The sequence below is a fragment of the Paramormyrops kingsleyae genome, chromosome 14 (assembly GCF_048594095.1).
Source record: "Paramormyrops kingsleyae isolate MSU_618 chromosome 14, PKINGS_0.4, whole genome shotgun sequence".
NCBI lineage: Eukaryota > Metazoa > Chordata > Actinopteri > Osteoglossiformes > Mormyridae > Paramormyrops > Paramormyrops kingsleyae.
The window spans coordinates 27004989-27025176 of NC_132810.1; the positions used below are offsets into that span (position 1 = coordinate 27004989).

The following is a 20188-nucleotide window of genomic DNA, read 5'->3' on the forward strand; positions in this document are numbered from 1 at the left end:
CCCATCCTCTGATGGCTACTTCCAGCAGGATAATGCACCATGTCACAAAGCTCGAATCATTTCAAATTGGTTTCTTGAACATGACAATGAGTTCACTGTACTAAAATGGCCCCCACAGTCACCAGATCTCAACCCAATAGAGCATCTTTGGGATGTGGTGGAACGGGAGCTTCGTGCCCTGGATGTGCATCCCACAAATCTCCATCAACTGTAAGATGCTATCCTATCAATATGGGCCAACATTTCTAAAGAATGCTTTCAGCACCTTGTTGAATCAATGCCACGTAGAATTAAGGCAGTTCTGAAGGCGAAAGGGGGTCAAACACCGTATTACTATGGTGTTCCTAATAATCCTTTAGGTGAGTGTATAGTGAAACAGTTAATTTCATTTCCACTGGACGTTCGCACTCTGCAGGCTCTCAAAAGGGCATTCATGGACATAGCGGGGTTTCCCGGTGTTGTCAGTGTAATTGATGGGACACATATCTGCATAATCGCACCATCGGAAAATGAAGATGTTTTTGTCAACAGAAAGAGGTTCCACAGCATCAATACAAAACTTGTTTTCAGTGCAGATTACAAGATTTTAGACATTGTAATCACATGATGCCAGGATACTGTCCGAGAGTGGCCTGAAACAGCTTTTTGAAGGACATTATGTGCCAGTTAACTGTCATTTGTTAGGGGACAGTAGCTATCCATGCAAACCATGGCTCCTCACACCTTACCTCCACCCAGACCCAGGACCACAGCTAAACTACAACAGGTACTAAACAGTAGACTAACAGTGAATCATTGTGCATGAAAATAAAGTGTACTTACAAATGTGCTCGAATATACTACAAACAAGAGAAGGCTCTTTAATCAAACATATCCACATTATTGTTGAGTACATTAGGCCACCTTAACTTATATCTTTTGATATTTTCTCTTTTAGAGCCCACAAGAAAACACGTTCAGTAGTTGAGCGGGGTATTGACCAGCTGAAGAGGAGGTTTCATGTGTTGCATGGAGAAGTGCGCCTGTCACCAGCTAAGGTCTGCAAAGTCATTACAGCCTGTGCAGTGCTTCACAACATCTGCAAAGTACGACAAATCCCCGAACCTCTCGAAAGCAGCCATGGTAACAGTGATGAAGGTGATTGTAATGAATATGATGAAGACATTCAGTTTACCCAGGGGAGAGACATGTCCCAGAGTGGGCTTCGTCACAGAGCTCAATTTACAAATTTGCATTTTAGGTAAGTGACAGTAACTGCTGTCTGTAGCCCATTGAACAAATATTCCATACAACTATAGTTGAACACAAATGCTGTTATAAAGACCACATTACCATGATACACTTTTTATTTTTCATTCTTTTTATATTTTAGCAGCTCAATTTTTAGCTTATAATACTCCTCCTGTAAACAGAGAACTTTTTTGTGCTGTGTGAGAGTATCAATTTTGATCTCCAATTTTCTGTCCAGCAGGGATGGTGTTGAGGTGGCTGCAGCAGGCTGGCTTATCTGATACACTGGCCGAGGGTCGCACACCTGCGACGTTGACGGTTCCGGTTCCTCTGACGGTTCCATGCTGCAAAAAATGCAGAAAACAATACTTTTGTTTATTGTTTTGTTTGTTGTTCACATGCGAGTGCACAAAAGATGGTACATTGTCTATATATTAAACAGCACTTGTTCTTGACAAATAAAATTTGATTTGAATTTGAAATGTCACATACACAGTCATACACAGTCATACACTGTACGATATGCAGTGAAATGGTTATACGACCGCCCGTGACCTTAAAAATAAAAGCTTATTAATAGGAAATAAATATGAATAAAAAGAAATACAATAGAAAATACATTTAGCTAGGATAAAAATATTCTGTACAATATAGAAAATATAGAAATTTTAGTATAAATAAAAAATAAAAAAAAAATCTATTTATTTGCCTATTGTACACTTTAAAAATTTTGTCCTACCTTTGTTGTATTCCCATTAGCTGGATCATTGAGCTGTCTGTGCCTTCCTTCAGCCCAGTGACAGATATTTCTGAGTGTCCAAGTACATTAAATACAGTTTCCGCTACCTGAGACAGTTGTTTAGCGGGTGGTCCTCCACCTAAAAACACAGTAGCTTAGGTGTATAGTTCTGTAGGCATATTCAATCAAGCCAGATATAGTAACAAACTGCAATAATCACTCACCTGTGCTTGAAGAATCCCGTTTGTGTGCTGCAGTCTCCCTCCTGGCTTGAGACTGCAACACATACCACCGCTTTTCACATTCCTCACTGGTGCGCACAACCAGAGGGAAAGAGGAGTTTATCTGCTGAGATATTTTCTCCCAGGTCTGCCTCTTTCCTTGAGCTGTGACACCGGAGCCAAATTTACCTTTTAAAATTGCTTTCTTTTCTTCAACTAACTGAGCTAAAAGTAAACACTGCTCTTCTGTCCAATTTGGTTTTCGTGGTCTTTTACTTCCTTCCATCTCTCTTGGATTGTTGGCTACATACCATCCAAAAGTGCATCTTAAATAGACTGGCCTGCAATCATGTACATTGGTAAAAGCTGAGCCATTTTGCTCCAATCAATCTGAAATGGATTACAAGTAATAAAATCAGTATGGTAAATAAATGTAAGAACGTAAACATACAGTAGTAACTGCTGCATGGAAATTGGTTGCTTTAAAAGTAGACACATTTTTAACATTTGGCTATTTTAATTAACTTTAATATATTTTGCCTATAACAGAAACTTTGCATAAAGTATCCTGTAGTCATGATTATACAATTTCTTTATATACAAACATTATGATTTCACTGTCTATTCTATTATCATATATTCTATTTTTACCAAGAGTCCATTTTAAGACCTTTACAGATTTTTTTTTTTGTTATCAACCAATCACAGTCCTTGAATTGCTGCATCATCCCTAGCAACGGAGTCGACCACACCTCCTCACTAAGATAAAGGTTTTTGTACTTTCCTTACTCAGAGTTGCTCTAAGAAGTTTTCTAAATCACTTTTAGTCTAAGACACCCAGCTAGGACTTTTTAGGCTAAGATAGGAACTCTCTGAGAGCATTCTAAGAAGCTTTGTGAATACGGGCCCTGATGTTTAAATAAGACAGGTTCCACCTGCATACCCCCTAAAAATGTTATAATCATTGGCACCTCATCTAGAAGACCTATATCTAAATATATGGTTTTGAAGTGGTGATTAATGTAGGGGTGCACTTACTTTTTCCATGTGACAAATTAGCATTTTTGTTTATTCAAATTGCAAAAATGTCAATTTTATGTGTGTCGTTTGATTGAGTAAATGACCATTATGTGTTGGCACTGTTTAAATCAAAATATCTGCTTGTCCAAACATATTGGTAAAGTCAACATTTTCCTCTTACTTTTTCACGTAACTGTACCACTCTGAATATGATGAGGTGTTTTTATTTCTCACATTGATACAGCCCTACCACTTGTAGTTCAGACTAAGCCATCCATCTGAAACTAAGCAGATTTGGGCCTGGCTAGTCAACCAACTAGGAAAGCTGGGTTGCTGCTGGAAGAGGTGTTGGTGTGGCGAACAGGCTACCCCTCCTGTAGTCTATGTGGATCCCAGTGAAGTGATAGGGACACCGTGCTGTAAAAGTGGTGCCATCCTTTGGATCAGATGTAAAACTGAGGTCCTGACCCTCTCAGGTATTAAAAGATCCCTGGACATCTTTTGAATGAGTAGGGGAAAAATTGCCCACTGTGGCCCTTTCAAATTCAATTTCAGATATCCACAATTACATTTCAGATATCCAGAATTAACATTCTGGATATCCAAAATTGAATTCTTGATAGGAAAAATGACACGTCTTCCGCCAGTATGTTTCCCTGTCGTCGTCATTTCAGATATCTAGAATGGCGGTGCGACGTACATCCGGTAAAAATATATAAAAATGTAAGCCAGCTAAATTATTGATGCCATCCATACTATTGCTATGACAGTTCTCTATAAATTCCTTATTACAAATAAATTAATAACTACATAGCCTACGTTTTAATAGAAAGCTAATAACTTGCACGGTAAAATATAAAACGTTCTTCGTTTCGTCCGCCTCACGTTGCTGAATATATAGTTTTTGCTGTTAATGCAGCAGAACAGAAAGTGATCAGCATGATACGTTTAGCTCATCTGCACTGTTCAGCACAAATACAGACTCCAGTGCAATTAAATCAGTATATTAGCCGGGTTTACTAGTTTTGCTCTAGTTTCATTTTTGATTTGGTCATCCAGAGGGTCTGCTGACAGACAGACAGCTAGCGCAAGTGGCGTGTTGAGAGGTTGTCAGCTGTTTGCAGTCAGTGCATGGGACGGTCATTCATTTACAAAATGCATAATTTTGACCAGAGCATGTAAGTGGAACTCATCGCTCACGAACCTGTACGCTCCTCCAGCTCCCCCCACTCACAGCCGCTTCGCTCATTATCGCCCCCCTCTCGGGTCAATTTTAATCCCGCTCCAAGGAAATCGCTCACCGCTGTCTCTAAGAACAAAAGTTTTTGCCTTAACTTTAGCCTGGCATCAAAATAAATGAAATGCTCTTTTTGACTAGGAAGAATTGAATTACAGATATCTGCAATACATATCCAGTCTAGCGATTAAATGTCAAAACGGCCACTTATACTTTGTAAAGATTTAAAGATATCTTAAAAAGAATTGTGACTAGGAGAAATAAAGTTTTAGATATCTTGAAATACATTTTCTACTAGTAAGAATGCAATTGTGGATATCTGTAATTGCCATTCTGACTAGTAAGAATATAATTTTGACTAGAAGAAATGATATTCTGTATATCCAAAATATAATTACGGATAGGAGTGTGACTTGATTAAATGTTAAAACGGCTTGCCATACACCTTTTGATTTAATTACAGCTTTCTTTTGGGTACACACCTGCCATCAACTCTGATTAACCCCCAAAAAAGTTTAGCTATGCAAGTAGGATTTTCCTGATATTTACTCAGTTGCATCCTTCAGCAAAAGCCATAGGTCGCAGAGAGCTTACAAAGCATCAAATGGATCTCATTGTTAAATGGTATCAGTCAAGGGTACAAAAAAAATTCCACAGCATTAGATATACCATGGAACACAGTGATGACAATCAAGAAGTGGAGAAAATATAGGACAACAGTGACATTACCAAGAATTGGAGGTCCCTCCAAAATTGATGAAAAGACGAAAACAGGTCAAGGAGGCTGCCAAGAGGCCTACAGCAACACTGAAGGAGCTGCAGGAATTTCTGGCAAGTACTGGTTGTGTACTATGTGACAACAATCTCCCGTATTCTCCATATGTTTGTACTACGAGGAAGGATCGTAAGATGGAAGCCAAAGAAAAACATCCAGGCCTGGATACACTTTGCAAAAAATATATCAAGTCTCCCAAAAGCATGTGGGAAAATGTTTTATGGTCTGATGAAACCAAGGTTGAACTTTTGGCCACAATTTCAAAAGGTATATTTGGCCCAAAAACAGTATCGTGCATCACCAAAATAACACCATACCCACAGTAAAGCATGGTGGCTGCAGGATCATGCTTTGGGGTTGTTTTTCTTCAGCTTTCTACATCTTTCAAAATAGCTTTATTAAATCAATAATTTATTATTATTCTCAGTTTAACAATAAATTGCCCATTACCAATACTTTACAGGAACTGCCAAACAGATACATGTAAAATTTTCCATCAAGTTACAAAATTTGAGAATTTTTTTTCTGTTTTATCTCCACTCCATATTTTTCCCTAGAAGTGCTCATACAAAATGCAGTTGCTATTTACTATCAGCAACGACCAGTTCTTTTATGAAATATAAGTGAACTTTCACTTTTGCCCTTTCAAAATTACTCATCAACCATCTCCAAATCAGCTTTGACAGACTATGATACAATCGACTAACTCAAATAGTTTGAATTAATTTATACAGTGAATCGACATTTATTTATATATGCAATACGACTTTGCAATTCAGGAGTACATTTCTTGCTTATTATGTTATGCAAGAATTCATGCAGATATGTTTTAGTATAAAAGTGTTTCTATATATAACCATATGAGGATATCATCTTCATCATCATCATCATTATTATTATTATATTAGTATATCAGAGTCTTTTAGAAACAAGTCTTTTCAGCTTGAGAGAACAGGGATTTTTGTGTGACAAGCATGCCTAGCTGGGATTTTATGCTAATGTTAAAACTAACAATTACATGTTGTGGCATAGCTAAGAAAAAAAAACCTAAACTATAGCTCTCCCTTTGTATTTTTTAATGGTAATAATTGTTTTGTTATAAACCCATTGTATTAAAAACTAGAATAGAAAAACCAAACTGCTTGATATTTAAATTGCTTCCATCCACCCACCCATTTCCTGCCGCTTATCTGAGATCAGGTCGCAGGGGCAACAGTCTAAGCAGCCCTCTCACCGGCCACCTCTTCCAACTCCACCAGGGAATACCAAGGTGTTCCCAAGCCAGCCAAGAGATATAATCTCTCTAGTGTGTCGTGGGTCTGCCCCGGGCCTCCTCCTTGTCCTCCTTGGACATTTCCGAAACACCTCCTCAGGGAGGTGTCTTGGAGGCATCCTAGATAGATGCCTGAACCACATCAACTGGCTCCGAGCAGCGGTTCTACTTTGAGTCCCTCCCGAATGCCCTATCTCTAAGGCTGAGCTCAGACACCCTGCAGAGGACCCTGGCAAAATTCAACACAAACAAATCTGACTTACTGCTGGCAATGTGAAACCAAGCTCTCGCTCCACTTGTACAAGGACCTGATGGCCCTCAACAATGGACCCTGAACTCCATACTCCTGACGCAACCCCCACAGGACCCCCCAAAGGACACAATCGTATGCCTTTTTCAAGTCCACAAAACACATGCAGACTGGGTCCCATGGACCCTCAAGTATCCTCATGAGGGTGTGGAGATGTTCCAATGTTCTGCAGCCTTGACAGAATCCACATAGGAAATATCCCCTGGATTGGGGAGATATTTACATTTTGTCATGAAAAATACAAAAAATTACCTCAATTTCAAGTGTCTTACTGCTGAAATGTCATGGTAGGTGACCTCTAACCCTAATTCTCAACATCTCAGTGCCAACATTTTTTAACGGCGCCCTCTAGGGAGCAAGTTCTAATGAATGTGACAACCAACTCATATAACAACTAACCCCATTCTCTCCTACAACATTAATACACAATGACACTAACATGACATTAAATTTACATTTACATATTTACACATAATCGTGGTGCAGCGCAAAGCATGCCAGTAACCGGAATTTTTCATAATTACTATAAGTGCCGCAGTGCCACACAGCCTCCACCTGGAGGGTCAGCCATCCTTACAACACATTATTCAAATGTTTGAGGTGATGCTGGTGTAAGCAAACCTATTGTGCTGCCAGTCGTGTAAAAGTACAGGAAAAACAATTATGTACAGCTGTACATAATAAACACAAATGCACACAACTGGTTCTTAAGTATGCATTTGTCGTATAAACCGATACGCTTCGCAATTTCTTGTCATAACAGTGCAAATGTGTACTTATTTTATGTGCAATTGTGCTAATATGACAAGAAACTGCCATTAAATTTTAAACTGTGAATGAAGTATACATTAGCCATATAAAGGTAAAAATGCACCCATGAATATGTACCTTCCCACCAGTTATGTGCATCCCTGATAATAAACAATTGTTACTGGTTTATGTATTTACTATACTGTATTTCATCATTATGTCAGTGTGTTTTTTCAACATTGCCACATGTAACTGTAATACTCACACGTCAGCCTAAGGACAATGTTAGCAGTCATAACTTTTTTAGCATTTTAACAAGAACATTGTAATTATTTTGCATCTCAGTCAACAAGTGATTTTACGATTCTAGCCTTGTCATGCAATTTTCATCAATAACTCAGCAAGCAAGCTAAGCAGCTAGTAAATGCGTTGCTTGTAAAGAATTTGGACTTCTGATTTTTATTTCAGTGTGGATTACTTATTTTAATAGCTAGCCAAAAGTAGGCTACAGGAAGTACGAAGCCTTTTGTCAATGTCAGTATGACAGATTTCGTAATATTTTTTTACTACTCCCCTGCTAACCTAGCGTACTTTTCCCAAAAGCATAGTTGCTAACAATGTTAGGAACTTGCATAGTTCGAACCATGCAACTAAATGGTTCAAACCACCGGCGCAGGCCAGCATGAGGGGGAAGCCGCGGCAGTGCCAGGGAAGCCAGGGAAGGCACCGTCCAACGCCCAGCCGAAGCAGGGGGGCCCGGAGGCGGCCGACACGGAGCCGGAGGCGGGACCAAGGACCGGCACCGAGGCATCGGGGGGGGACCTGGAGGCGACCGCCGACCCAGAGCCGGAGGAACCGCAGGCAACCCTGGAGCCCCAGCCAAGGCGCGCGAGGGCGAGCCAGGGGGCAGGGTGAGCCAGGGGGCAGGGCGGGCGGGACCACAGTCCTGCGCCGGTGTCCCCTCCCCTTTCGGGACACAGACATGCGAGGCACTTGTTGGGATCGCTCCCGTCGGGGCGAGGGTGAAAAAGTCATAAGGTAGGACCCTGAGGGGTCCCATTCGAGCTCCTCCTCACCGGAGGTAGGAGCAGTAGTCAAGCTGTCCGGGACCTCCTCAGGGACTGGGACCAGAGCTGGGGGAGCTGGAACAGACGGGGTTCATGCAGGAGTCGTGGCCGCGGGCGTGGCGGCGGAAGCAGGCAGAGCCGCGGGCGAGGCAGTGGACGCAGGCAGAGCCGTGGACGTGGTGGCGGAAGCAGGCACCTCGTGCGTGTGGCCAGCAGGGGGTGCCTCAGCAGGCACCTCCGGCGTTTGGCCACCAGGGGGCACCCCAGCGGGCACCTCCGCAGGCACCTCGGCCGTGTGGCCAGCAGCAGCAGGCGGGGGTCGGGCACTTCAGCCAGCGCGTCCAGGTTTGGCGCTTCCCGGAGAGGCTGGGTACCTTTAAGGGATCGTGGGACCTGCGGTATAGCGTCCAAAACTGCCCTGAACCCCTCATATTCCAGGCGGCTGCCCTGAAATTTGGAGGCTGATGATAGCAGGGGCTGCGCGGCTGTGGTGGTCTCCGGAGCCTGCTGAATCAGGAGGGGATCCTCCTGACCGTCAGCGGAGATAGAGGCTGGGGAGAGAAAGCAAGCCCCTAGGAAGACCGTCGGGGCGGCTTCCTCGCCTTTTCCCCTGTGCCTTTTCTTCTTTCGCCAGCCGGGATAGGTTGGTGGAGGCGGGGGTTGCCTCTGTGCAGGCGAGCGGCTGGATCCGCTTCTCTGTCACCGTGCTGACGAGCTTCTGAAGGTTGGAGCACACTTCCGGCAGTGTGTGCGCTTCGTTGAGCGGGGTAACCTCTTGTAGGAGGGTCCAACTCTGGTTGGCCAGATCAGCCAAGCAGGGATCTGTTTGGACCTCTGGCTGATCCCGCCAATACTGTACCTCGCGCAGCAGGACAAGCCATGGATCTTCATCCTGCTCCGGTGAGTTGTTTGCGAGATCTGTCATTCTGTTACGTTTCGCTGGATACGAGCCGGCAAACAAGTGAGCGGAGTCGTCAATGAGGACAACACGGGGTTTATTTCAGGAACAGGCAGGACAGGAGGGGGAGCACGACAACGAACAATACAACTTCAATGACAGATCTGGGCATACTGATTTAGACGCGGACTAAATACTCAAGACAGGCTGAACTGAACAAGCAACAGGTTATCACAATCAGGAATTAACACGAGGCAATGAGGGGGGTGTGGCACACACGAGGATGATACGAGCCGGACGAGACACTATGTAAGTTGCTAACAGGAGCTTTTGGGAAACAAACTGCTGAATAGGATTTACCTTTTTAGCTTACTAGTAATAAATAACCTTACAGCAACGGCTGTAAGTATATATTTATTTCCTCACCATATGCACTTGTGGAAACTGCACAGATGCCCCTAGAGTGTAAAAATATTTGTTGCAGGTTGCACAAACCCATTGGGCTTGACAGTGGGCTGGTATATGTTAAGTTTGGGGGCACAGCTAAGAGTGTTACATAACAGTGTAAAATTTTTAAATCGGCCCGTTTTACCACCTTCTCTTACATATGCAGGATTTATATTTGAAAGAGAAAACAAACATGTTTGAGATTCACTGTGTGTCATTTCCATGTATCAAACTCTCCTTATTTAACTATTTCAAAGTAAAGTCAGATTTTCATTCTATGGCATCTTTAATTTTCTGTGAAAGTTCTGTGATTTTTAGTTGACTGTTTTGGTAATTAGCTTGCTAACTTAGCCGTATGTGTGTTCAAAATAGTCAAATCGCTTGAGAATGAGCATGACCAAAAAACATACTCTGAACTGTATATGCATATGTCTTCGGACCCAGTTTTGCCATATGGATGAGTAACGTTACATGTATTGTATGGAATCAAATCTGAAAAATTTCAAAAAGTTTCTTCCCTCAGACTGCCTGAATACTAAATGAGCACCCGTAATGACCAACATGTCAGACACATTTTATATGGTCACCACATTGTTTTGGGCATTCCTCATTTGACATATTTCTGACTTACACTGGCATATGTATAAAACATATTTCTATTGCTACAGTTTATTGCCTTATTTTACTCAGTTTTATCTTTACGGTTTTTAAATGTTATTTATTTATATATTTCTTTGTATTAAGTCTTTCCTTTTCCCTTTTTAAATACAATCAAGGTAGCAGGTTGAAAAAGCATTTCACTACACAAATGTACAATGTATGCTTATGTATATGACAAATTAAACTTGAAACTGTAGAAACTGTACTGTAATCTATGCTGTCTGAAATAAGCAGTGAAATTTTACTGGATAATTGGTTGGAAGCTGGATTGTGTAATATGCAGCAATGCAGGAAGACGTGGGACGACACTCTTTCAAAGGCAACTGCTCCCTGCCACAATTCACAGTCATCTGCGTTACTATGACAACATACTGCGTAAAACGAGACAAAAATTCTATCCAATGATTGACATTAATGACATAGTTTATTCTCCTTATGCAAATACTATCAACTTCTCAGTTTACTCAACACGTATATTGAACATTTAAATTTTTATTTTATTAATACTTGTCAATATTTACATTTTCTTCAGTTTTCAAAAAAATGATGCAGACTTCTGAAATACTGTAATATTTTGTAAACTTGTATTTCATAAGGAGTTATTCAATTTTGGATAGAATATATACACACTTTGGAATTCATTTTTTTTTTAATCTAAAACTTCGATACACATACAACAAATGTTTCATATGGCAAAATAATTTTAAACAAATATTCAGTAGGCCTATATTCTGTACAAATATAAGATTTCAACATAATAAAAAATAAAAATCTAGAGCGAAAAAAAACAAGCCAAACCATTATGAATCACCAGTTAGAATTTTCTGATTATGTAATTAGGTCCCTAGTTTAAATGTATAGCTGGCTGTTAAAATGCAAGCAAAATGAATATTTTCTTACCTTGTGAAGTTTCCACATAGCTCCCAGCGCCTTTACTTCATGCGTTGAGTGCCTGCCCTCCTCCAAACACTGATAGCACACCGGCGTCTTACACTGAACACAATACATACTGAGATTTTCAAGCTCATGTTCTGTGCAGGTAGATGTTTTTCTGGGACTCATCCGGCGACTTATCCGGCCCTGCGCCGGTGGTACCAGTCTATGTTTAGCAAGTGGACCCCGAGGCGGATGGCATCGTAGACGACACGAGTCGCAATAAAATACGTCGCACTGCTCGCACATAACCGTGGCTTCCTTAGGACTCTTCTCGCAAAGTTGACATTTAAGAGCAGCCGCTTTGCTATGTTGGTATCTGTCGACCACCCCCTCCAGCACACGATTTCTGGGAAAACTGCGGAGCCCTCGGTCGTCGAGAAGGAGGCTGCGATGGCATTGCGGGCAAGTGATGCAGGAGTTGCGAGGAAAAGGATGCAAGGAACCAGGATGCTGAAGTAAATGGTGCTGAGAAGGATGCGGCACGGCAGGAGGAAAAACCCGCACTCCGTTTGGTGATTTCTGGCAAGGTGTGGTCGGGGCACTAGTGAAGCCCCCATAAGAACCATAACCGCTATCGGCCTCACTGTACAAACTCATCTTATCCAAATCAAGGTAATCATAGTCGGAAACCCCAGAACCAGATGCTCGGCTGCTCTGCGGAGATTCCGTGTCGGGTGTCTGCACTAGAATATTTCGAGCACAGGCTAAGCAAATATTGTGGGAACATGGTAAAATAATCGGCTCCCGAAAAAAAGATCCACACACGGGACATTTTAATTCTTCCTCCATTTCGTCCATAATACCCGTTCTCAGAGACTGCTACTGAAGATTATAAATAAATCAAAATGCTCACTATGTAATTCCTACCCCTCCAGAACATAAGTGAGTAGCAACTGCGCTGAGAACGTCTGGATCACGTTTAACAGACGCAGTCTAAATTAGGGTCAGGCATAGTCTAGCCCATAGAAGACCGCTATAGAGCAGCTCATTGAATTTCGAGCTCCAATTGGACATAACAACTGTCAGTCTAAGCATTATTTACCGCTACAGTTACATCATGAGCTTTTCTTTTAAAGTTATACAGTTTTTTCGTGCTACCGTCATATTTCTCTCTTTTATTCCTATGATTAAATTGTTATATATAAATATAAAAATGCATAATATTTATATATACACATAGACATAAAATTAGTATAAGAATAAGAAAATAACAACCCATAAGCGATCACACATAGGAAAGACGTTCATGATTTGCTGTGATATATATGAAGTACAGGATATAGTAAATACAAAGAAATTCTTACTTTTCATATACAAAGATGTAGCAATGAAGTTGTAAATATGAATTACATAGGCCAAAATAATATAGACAGACACAAATAAACAAACAAATAAAAATGGCAGCAATATGACAAGTAACAGTAATAGGGTATATTGATAGGTATAGTATTGTAGCATCTGGCAAACCAAAGCATAGCAGGGACGGCGAAAATCAAGGAGGCTTGCTTGAGGGGAAAAGAATGTCCTTTTTTCACAGATGATACAGGAAAGGACACATGCGACAAAGGAGAAGACAAGTATTTACGACTACACAAAAAAGGGCCTATTTACAGTATCCCAACATGCTCCTCTGTTACCTTAGTCTGGTGCCCCAAAATAAACAGGATAAAACAAGAATTTTAAAAATATTTTTTTTCTTAATGGCTTCCAAAACGATAAAGATCTTATCCCAACATTACCCCTGTCCTGCCCCGATCCTCCGCTCCTTCCGTGTGCCACGCCCCCTCGTTAACCTCGTGTGGGGATCCCCATGTGATCAGCTGTTTCTGGTTGTTGTCATTAGTCCTCTGTATTAAGTCCGCATTTCAGTTTGTTTCCCCAGTCCGGTCATTGGGAAAGTTCAACTTGCTTACAGCGCTGGCTTAAAGCAACGCATTCTGATACTGACGCAATGCATTACGGTTAGATGCATTGCGAACTCTCACCCGGCTGCACAAACTGGAACCGCCTCCGTGACGATTTTGATTTGATTTATGCACGTATCAAATGCAGTACTGCAGATCCTTGCAATGTCTCAATGAAGAAAGAGAAATGCAACATGCATCATAAGGTGGCTATAGTGCCTAAAATGTGACATAATAAAGAATACATGTAAAGAAATCTTATAAGACTATATGGACACATTAAAATTGTTTATGTGTCATGTTTGTAGAGGCAAGGAGAAGTGAAAACCCAAGAGACAGCCTTTAGTCAATTAAAACCCCTGAAGGAGACTTTAAGGTAGCCACAGAGGGGAGTATGTCCATAGATGAACCTACAGTACAGGGAGTTCGGGCCAGTTAAACACAACAATGCCAGAACTGGGGAACAGAAGATGGAGGGTCAAATACACTGTAAAAAATGACTCAAATAAATGCATTTTCTGTAATAAAATTGTGCATAGTACACTGTTATCTAATTTGAAACTGTAAAAATTAATCACAGAACATATGTAATGTTGCCATTTTATGTCATGCAAGATAAATTTAAACGTATAATGTAAAACTGATTTCACATAAAATTACACAAAAAAGTTGAGTTTTTATAGACATGCGCAGTTGGTGCAATCCTATTTGAAACGTTCGATGGACAAACTGAAATGTGGACTAAATACAGAGGACTAATGACAACAGCCAGAAACAGCTGATTACATAGGGATTCCACACGGGGTAAACGAGGGGGCCGTGGCACATGGAAGGACCGGACAATCGGGGCAGGACAGGACCCCCCCCCCCCCCAAAGGTGTACACTCCGGGCACGCCTAAGGGGAGTGAAGCGACAGAGACTCAACAGCACCTGGGGAGACAAAAGCAACAACATCAATGGGGCACAGAGAACAGCACGGACATACAGAACAAACACAAGAAGACCAACTCGGACAACAGACGACAAACCACAGGGAAAGCAGACATGCACAGGGGCACCAAAAAAGGACCCGGGGACACTAAAGGGGACAATGGAGGGACCACACCAGGGAGCACATCGACAGGAGGTACACAGGGACCAAAAGGGAACAAAGGCACAGAGGGACGAGGAGGAAACACAGGGGGCAATTAGGGACCAGAAGGGAGCAAAGGCACAGAGGGACGAGGAGCAAACACGAGAGGCACATAGGAACTAGAGGGGAATGACGGTGAAGCAGGATGGAGAGTGAGCACAGGAGGCATTGCCACAACTGGCTCAGGCACCGGTGACCTTCGATTCACAGGTGGGAGACCCGCAGGTGATTGATGAGGTGCAGTCAGTGAGGAGGGAGGTGAAGGGGATACCGTAGCTGTGGCAGGTGCGCAGCTGCGGACATGGGAGCGGGGTGAGGAGCAAGGGAGTCAAGAACCAGGGGGACTGAAGTCAGGGACTGGGGATATCGGGGCCGAGGGATCAGGAGCCAAGTGGGCTGCAGCCTGGGGGTCATGGACCAGGGGGACTGAGGCTGGGGGATCAGGGACCAGGGAAGGCGGATCGTCAGCTGCCTGAACTGGAGCCGCTGGGGCCTGGACCTCCGCCGTGGGAACCGCTGGGGCCAGAGCTGGAACCTGAGGAAGCAGTGCATTGGCCACCGGAACTGGGCCCTCGCAGGGCAGCACGCCGGGCTGGGGCCTGCACCTCATCCGCCGGGACCGGGGACTCCCTGGGCAGCGCATCGGCCACCGACACTGGGGCCTCGGGCACGGGCATCACGGGGACTGGCTCCTTGGAAGCGGGATGCGGAAGGAGCGGACGTAGTCGTTGTCGTGGTCGTGTCATCGGACTTGCGGCCGCATGTATTGGACACTCGGGTGAGGAGAGGGGAAGAGCTGTCAGCCGATCACCACCTGGTGGTGAGTTGGCTCCGCTGGTGGGGGAGGAAGCCGGTCAGGTCTGGCAGGCCCAAGTGTATAGTGAGGGTCTGCTGGGAACATCTAGTGGAATCCCCTGTCAGAAGGAAATTCAACTCCTACCTCCGGCAGAACTTTGCCCATTGCCTGAGGGAGGTGGGGGACATTGAGTCCGAATCGGCCATGTTTTGCGCCTCCATTGTGGAGGCAGCTGACCAGCTCTGGCCTGTCACGGCGTAATAGAACATAAGAACATAAGAACTATACAAATGATGAGGAGGCCATTCGGCCCATCGAGCTCGCTTGGGGAGAACTTAACTAATAGCTCAGAGTTGTTAAAATCTTATCTAGCTCTGATTTAAAGGAACCCAAGGATTCAGCTTGCACTACGTTATCAGGAAGACTATTCCATACTCTGACTACACGCTGTGTAAAGAAGTGCTTCCTTAAATCCAGTTTGAAATGTTCTTCCGCTAATTTCCACCTATGGCCACGAGTTCTTGTATTTGAACTAATGCTGAAGTAACTATTCGGTTGAACAGCATCCAAACCTGTTAGAATCTTATAGACCTGGATCATGTCCCCCCTCAGTCTCCTTTGCTTGAGGCTGAACAGATTTAGCTCAACTAACCTTTCCTCGTATGACATTCCTCTAAGACCAGGAATCATTCTTGTGGCCCTACGCTGCACCTTTTCTAAGGCCGCAATGTCCTTTTTAAGATATGGTGACCAAACCTGCACACAATATTCTAGGTGAGGTGTCACCAAGGAATTGTATAATCTTAGCATTACCTCCCTTGATTTAAACTCCACACACCTGGAGATATACCCCAACATCCTATTGGCCTTTTTTTTATTGCTTCCCCGCACTGGCGAGAATGAGACATGGAAGCATCAACATACACACCAAGGTCTTTCTCATAATCAGCTACCTTTATTTCAGTAGGTCCCATAAAATACCTGTACTTTATATTTCTGCTCCCTACATGGAGTACCTTACATTTCTCTATGTTAAATTTCATCTGCCAGGTATCGGCCCAGTCACTAATTAAATCAAGATCCCGCTGTAGCTGCTGAGCCACTAGTTCAGTATCTGCTACACCACCCACCTTGGTGTCATCTGCAAATTTCACCAGTTTACTGTATATATTGGTGTCTATATCATTTATGTAAATTAGGAACAATAGTGGTCCTAAAATTGAACCCTGCGGTACCCCACTATGAATGCAGGCCCACTGTGACATTGTGCCTCTTATAACTACTCACTGCTTCCTATCTGTCAACCAGTTATCAATCCAGGGGCCTGTACTACGAACCGGGGTTACTGGCTTATCGGGGTAACTTATCGGATTTAAGGTAGTCTGGGCAAAATGTAAGCGAACGAATATGAAGTCCATTTAAACTGTGGTACCTTAAATCCGACAAGTTACCCCGATAAGCCAGTAACCCCGCTTCGTAGTACAGGCCACAGGTCGCTACAGTTCCTAAAATACCTGCCGCTTTGAGTTTAAGTAAGAGCCTCTTGTGGGGGACAACATCAAAAGCCTTTTGGAAATCTAAGTAGATGACATCATAGGCCTTCTTATCATCAACTTCCTGAGTAGCTTCCTCAAAAAACTCCAACAGATTTGTTAAACAGGATCTACCTCTCCTAAATCCATGCTAGCTACCCTCAAAATGTTATTTGAGTACAGGTAATCTACCATTTTCTCTTTGATTATAGCCTCCATAACTTTACCAGTTATACAAGTTAGACTGATTGGCCTATAGTTTGACAAATTACTTCTATCCCCTTTTTTGAAAATGGGAGTTATGTTGGCATGCTTCCAATCAGAAGGTACCACACCTTCAGATAAGGATTTTTGAAACAGTAATGTTAAGGGTCGGCAAATAATATCACTCATCTCTTTTAACACTATACAGTAGGTAAGATGTCATCAGGGCCCTGTGATTTATTTATTTTGAGCTTAGCTAGGCTTTGCAAAACATCAGCTTCAGTTATATATATATTAGTTATAGACGATGCTGGATTAGTAATAAGAACTGGTAAGTTACTAGTGTCCTCAACAGTGAATACCCGTGCAAAACTATCATTGAACTCATTTACTATGTCAATGTCGTTTTCAATTATAAGACCCTTACTATCCTGCAGATTAGTCATTTCAGCTTTTAGAGCTCTTTTAGAGTTAAAATACTGGAAGAAGCTTTTAACGTCATCCTTAGCCTCCAATGCGATCTTCCTTTCGACATTCCTTTTAGCTCGTCTAATGTCATTTTTTAATTCAGCCTGTAGATTTAGATACTCTTGCTTTATTATGTCATCATCAGTTATTTTCCATCTCTGGAACAAAGCCCTTTTCCTCCTTACTTTATACTTTATTTCCCTATTAAACCACCTAGGTTGCAATTTCCTAGATTTATTCTTGCTGGAAACAGGTATGAAGTCCTCTTGCACTTGCAATAATGTGCTTTTAAAAAATTCCCATGCCTCTTCAACAGTTTTGTTATTTAACTCCATCCAGTTCACAGTTTCTAGTTTTAACCTCATACAATTGAAGTTAGCCTTCCTAACATTATATATTTTTGATTTGGACTTTGCTCTTCGGGCACTAAACTTAACCTCAAATTTAACCATGTTATGATCGCTACTGTCAAGTGGTTCTAAAATGTCTAATTTACCAATCCTGTCCTGGTTATTAGACAAAACAAGATCAAGAATGGCATCTCCCCTGGTAGGGGTGTTAACAAACTGAGTAAAAAAACAATCCTGTACTAATTCCACCATCTCAAGTTCATTTTCAGAAGAGCCAGCAACAATGTCCCACTGCATCCCCGGTAGATTAAAATCACCCATAACTACCACATCATTTTTATTGCTCATAATCCTAATATCACTGTATAACAATCTGCTTTCCTCAGCAGCTACATTGGGTGCTCTGTAACAAACACCGACAATTAGGCTATTTGAGTTTGTAGCATCTAATTTTACCCATATAGCTTCTGTACTTGTACTTTACTTTACTTAAGCTCCCTTGCCTGCAAGTTTTCCTTTACATATACTGCAACACTACCTCCCTTCTTACCTATACGGTCTTTACAGAACAATGTGTAACCATCCATATTATATTCTTGTCCATCCTTATCACTCAACCACGTTTCAGTTATTGCTATAATATCATAAGAGTCTGATGAGATAAGAGCCTCTAAATCATGAATTTTATTCCTAATACTCCTGGCGTTTAAATACAGACAACAAAGGGTAGGCCTATTACAGTGCCTACTTATAATATGATTTTTTGATTGTCCTGGTCAAGACAATCTCCTGAACTCCAAACTGAATGTCAGAATGGGAAAGAAAGGTGATTTAAGCAATTTTGAGCGTGGCATGGTTGTTGGTGCCAGACGGGCCGGTCTGAGTATTTCACAATCTGCTCAGTTACTGGGATTTTCACGCACAACCATTTCTAGGGTTTACAAAGAATGGTGTGCAAAGGGAAAAACATCCAGTATGCGGCAGTCCTGTGGGCGAAAATGCCTTGTTGATGCTAGAGGTCAGAGGAGAATGGGCCGACTGATTCAAGCTGATTAAAAGAGCAACTTTGACTGAAATAACCACTCGTTACAACCGAGGTATGCAGCAAAGCATTTGTGAAGCCATAACACGCACAACCTTGAGGCGGATGGGCTACAACAGCAGAAGACCCCACCGGGTACCGCTCATCTCCACTACAAATAGGAAAAACAATTTGCACGAGCTCACCAAAATTGGACAGTTGAAGACTGGAAAAATGTTGCCTGGTCTGATGAGTCTCGATTTCTGTTGAGACATTCAAATGGTAGAGTCAGAATTTGGCGTAAACAGAATGAGAACATGGATCCATCATGCCTTGTTACCACTGTGCAGGCTGGTGGTGGTGGTGTAATGGTGTGGGGGATGTTTTCTTGGCACACTTTAGGCCCCTTAGTGCCAATTGGGCATCGTTTAAATGCCACGGCCTACCTGAGCATTGTTTCTGACCATGTCCATCCAGTTATGACCACCATGTACCCATCCTCTGATGGCTACTTCCAGCAGGATAATGCACCATGTCACAAAGCTCGAATCATTTCAAATTGGTTTCTTGAACATGACAATGAGTTCACTGTACTACAATGGCCCCCACAGTCACCAGATCTCAACCCAATAGAGCATCTTTGGGATGTGGTGGAACGGGAGCTTCGTGCCCTGGATGTGCATCCCACAAATCTCCATCAACTGCAAGATGCTATCCTATCAATATGGGCCAACATTTCTAAAGAATGCTTTCAGCACCATGTTGAATCAATGCCACGTAGAATTAAGGCAGTTCTGAAGGCGAAATGGGGTCAAACACCGTATTAGTATGGTGTTCCTAATAATCCTTTAGGTGAGTGTACACACCAATCGTGTTACTGTTCTTCATGCCCTTCCTGTGTATGTACGTGAGGACGCGTCTGAGTTTTTTTTTTTTAATCTCACGACCATATTAAGTAAACAGTTCATATGAATACAGACATACTTACACGCTTACCCTTGCTCAGTCTATCAAATAACATAGTTTGTGTGATTTGAAGAGATTTGAAGCGATTTGTTTTCTTTGACCTCACTGGAAATAAAAAAACTTTAGTACTAGATTGCTTTAAACAAAATGAAGCGTTTTTATAGGTTTTTTAGCATAGTATCAATTTCTTGTTTACTGGTAGCTTAGCTGGGTCCTGTAGAACACTGGTCTTCTGTTTAAAATCGTCATAC

At 42.3% G+C, this 20188-nt stretch overlaps 1 protein-coding gene and 1 long non-coding RNA gene across 4 annotated transcripts in view; both read right to left on the reverse strand.

Moving 5' to 3' along the window:
- Positions 1-12692, reverse strand: part of trim9 (tripartite motif containing 9) — a 135092-nt gene extending 122400 nt beyond the window's left edge. Inside the window, exon 1 of one of the 3 annotated variants that reach the window (XM_072698908.1) lies at positions 11528-12692. In XM_072698908.1, the coding sequence (XP_072555009.1) occupies positions 11528-12361 (834 nt within the window). In that variant the 5' untranslated portion in view covers positions 12362-12692. The remainder of the gene's footprint in view (positions 1-11527) is intronic. The other 2 variants (XM_072698907.1, XM_072698906.1) reach the window with 2 other exon arrangements.
- LOC140578349 (uncharacterized) lies at positions 845-3026 on the reverse strand. The gene is made up of 3 exons (XR_011982470.1): positions 2194-3026; positions 1970-2108; positions 845-1574 (listed from the first exon to the last, which is right to left on the reverse strand). It is a non-coding gene; the product is annotated as an uncharacterized lncRNA (long non-coding RNA).
- Positions 12693-20188: the final 7496 nt, after the last annotated feature.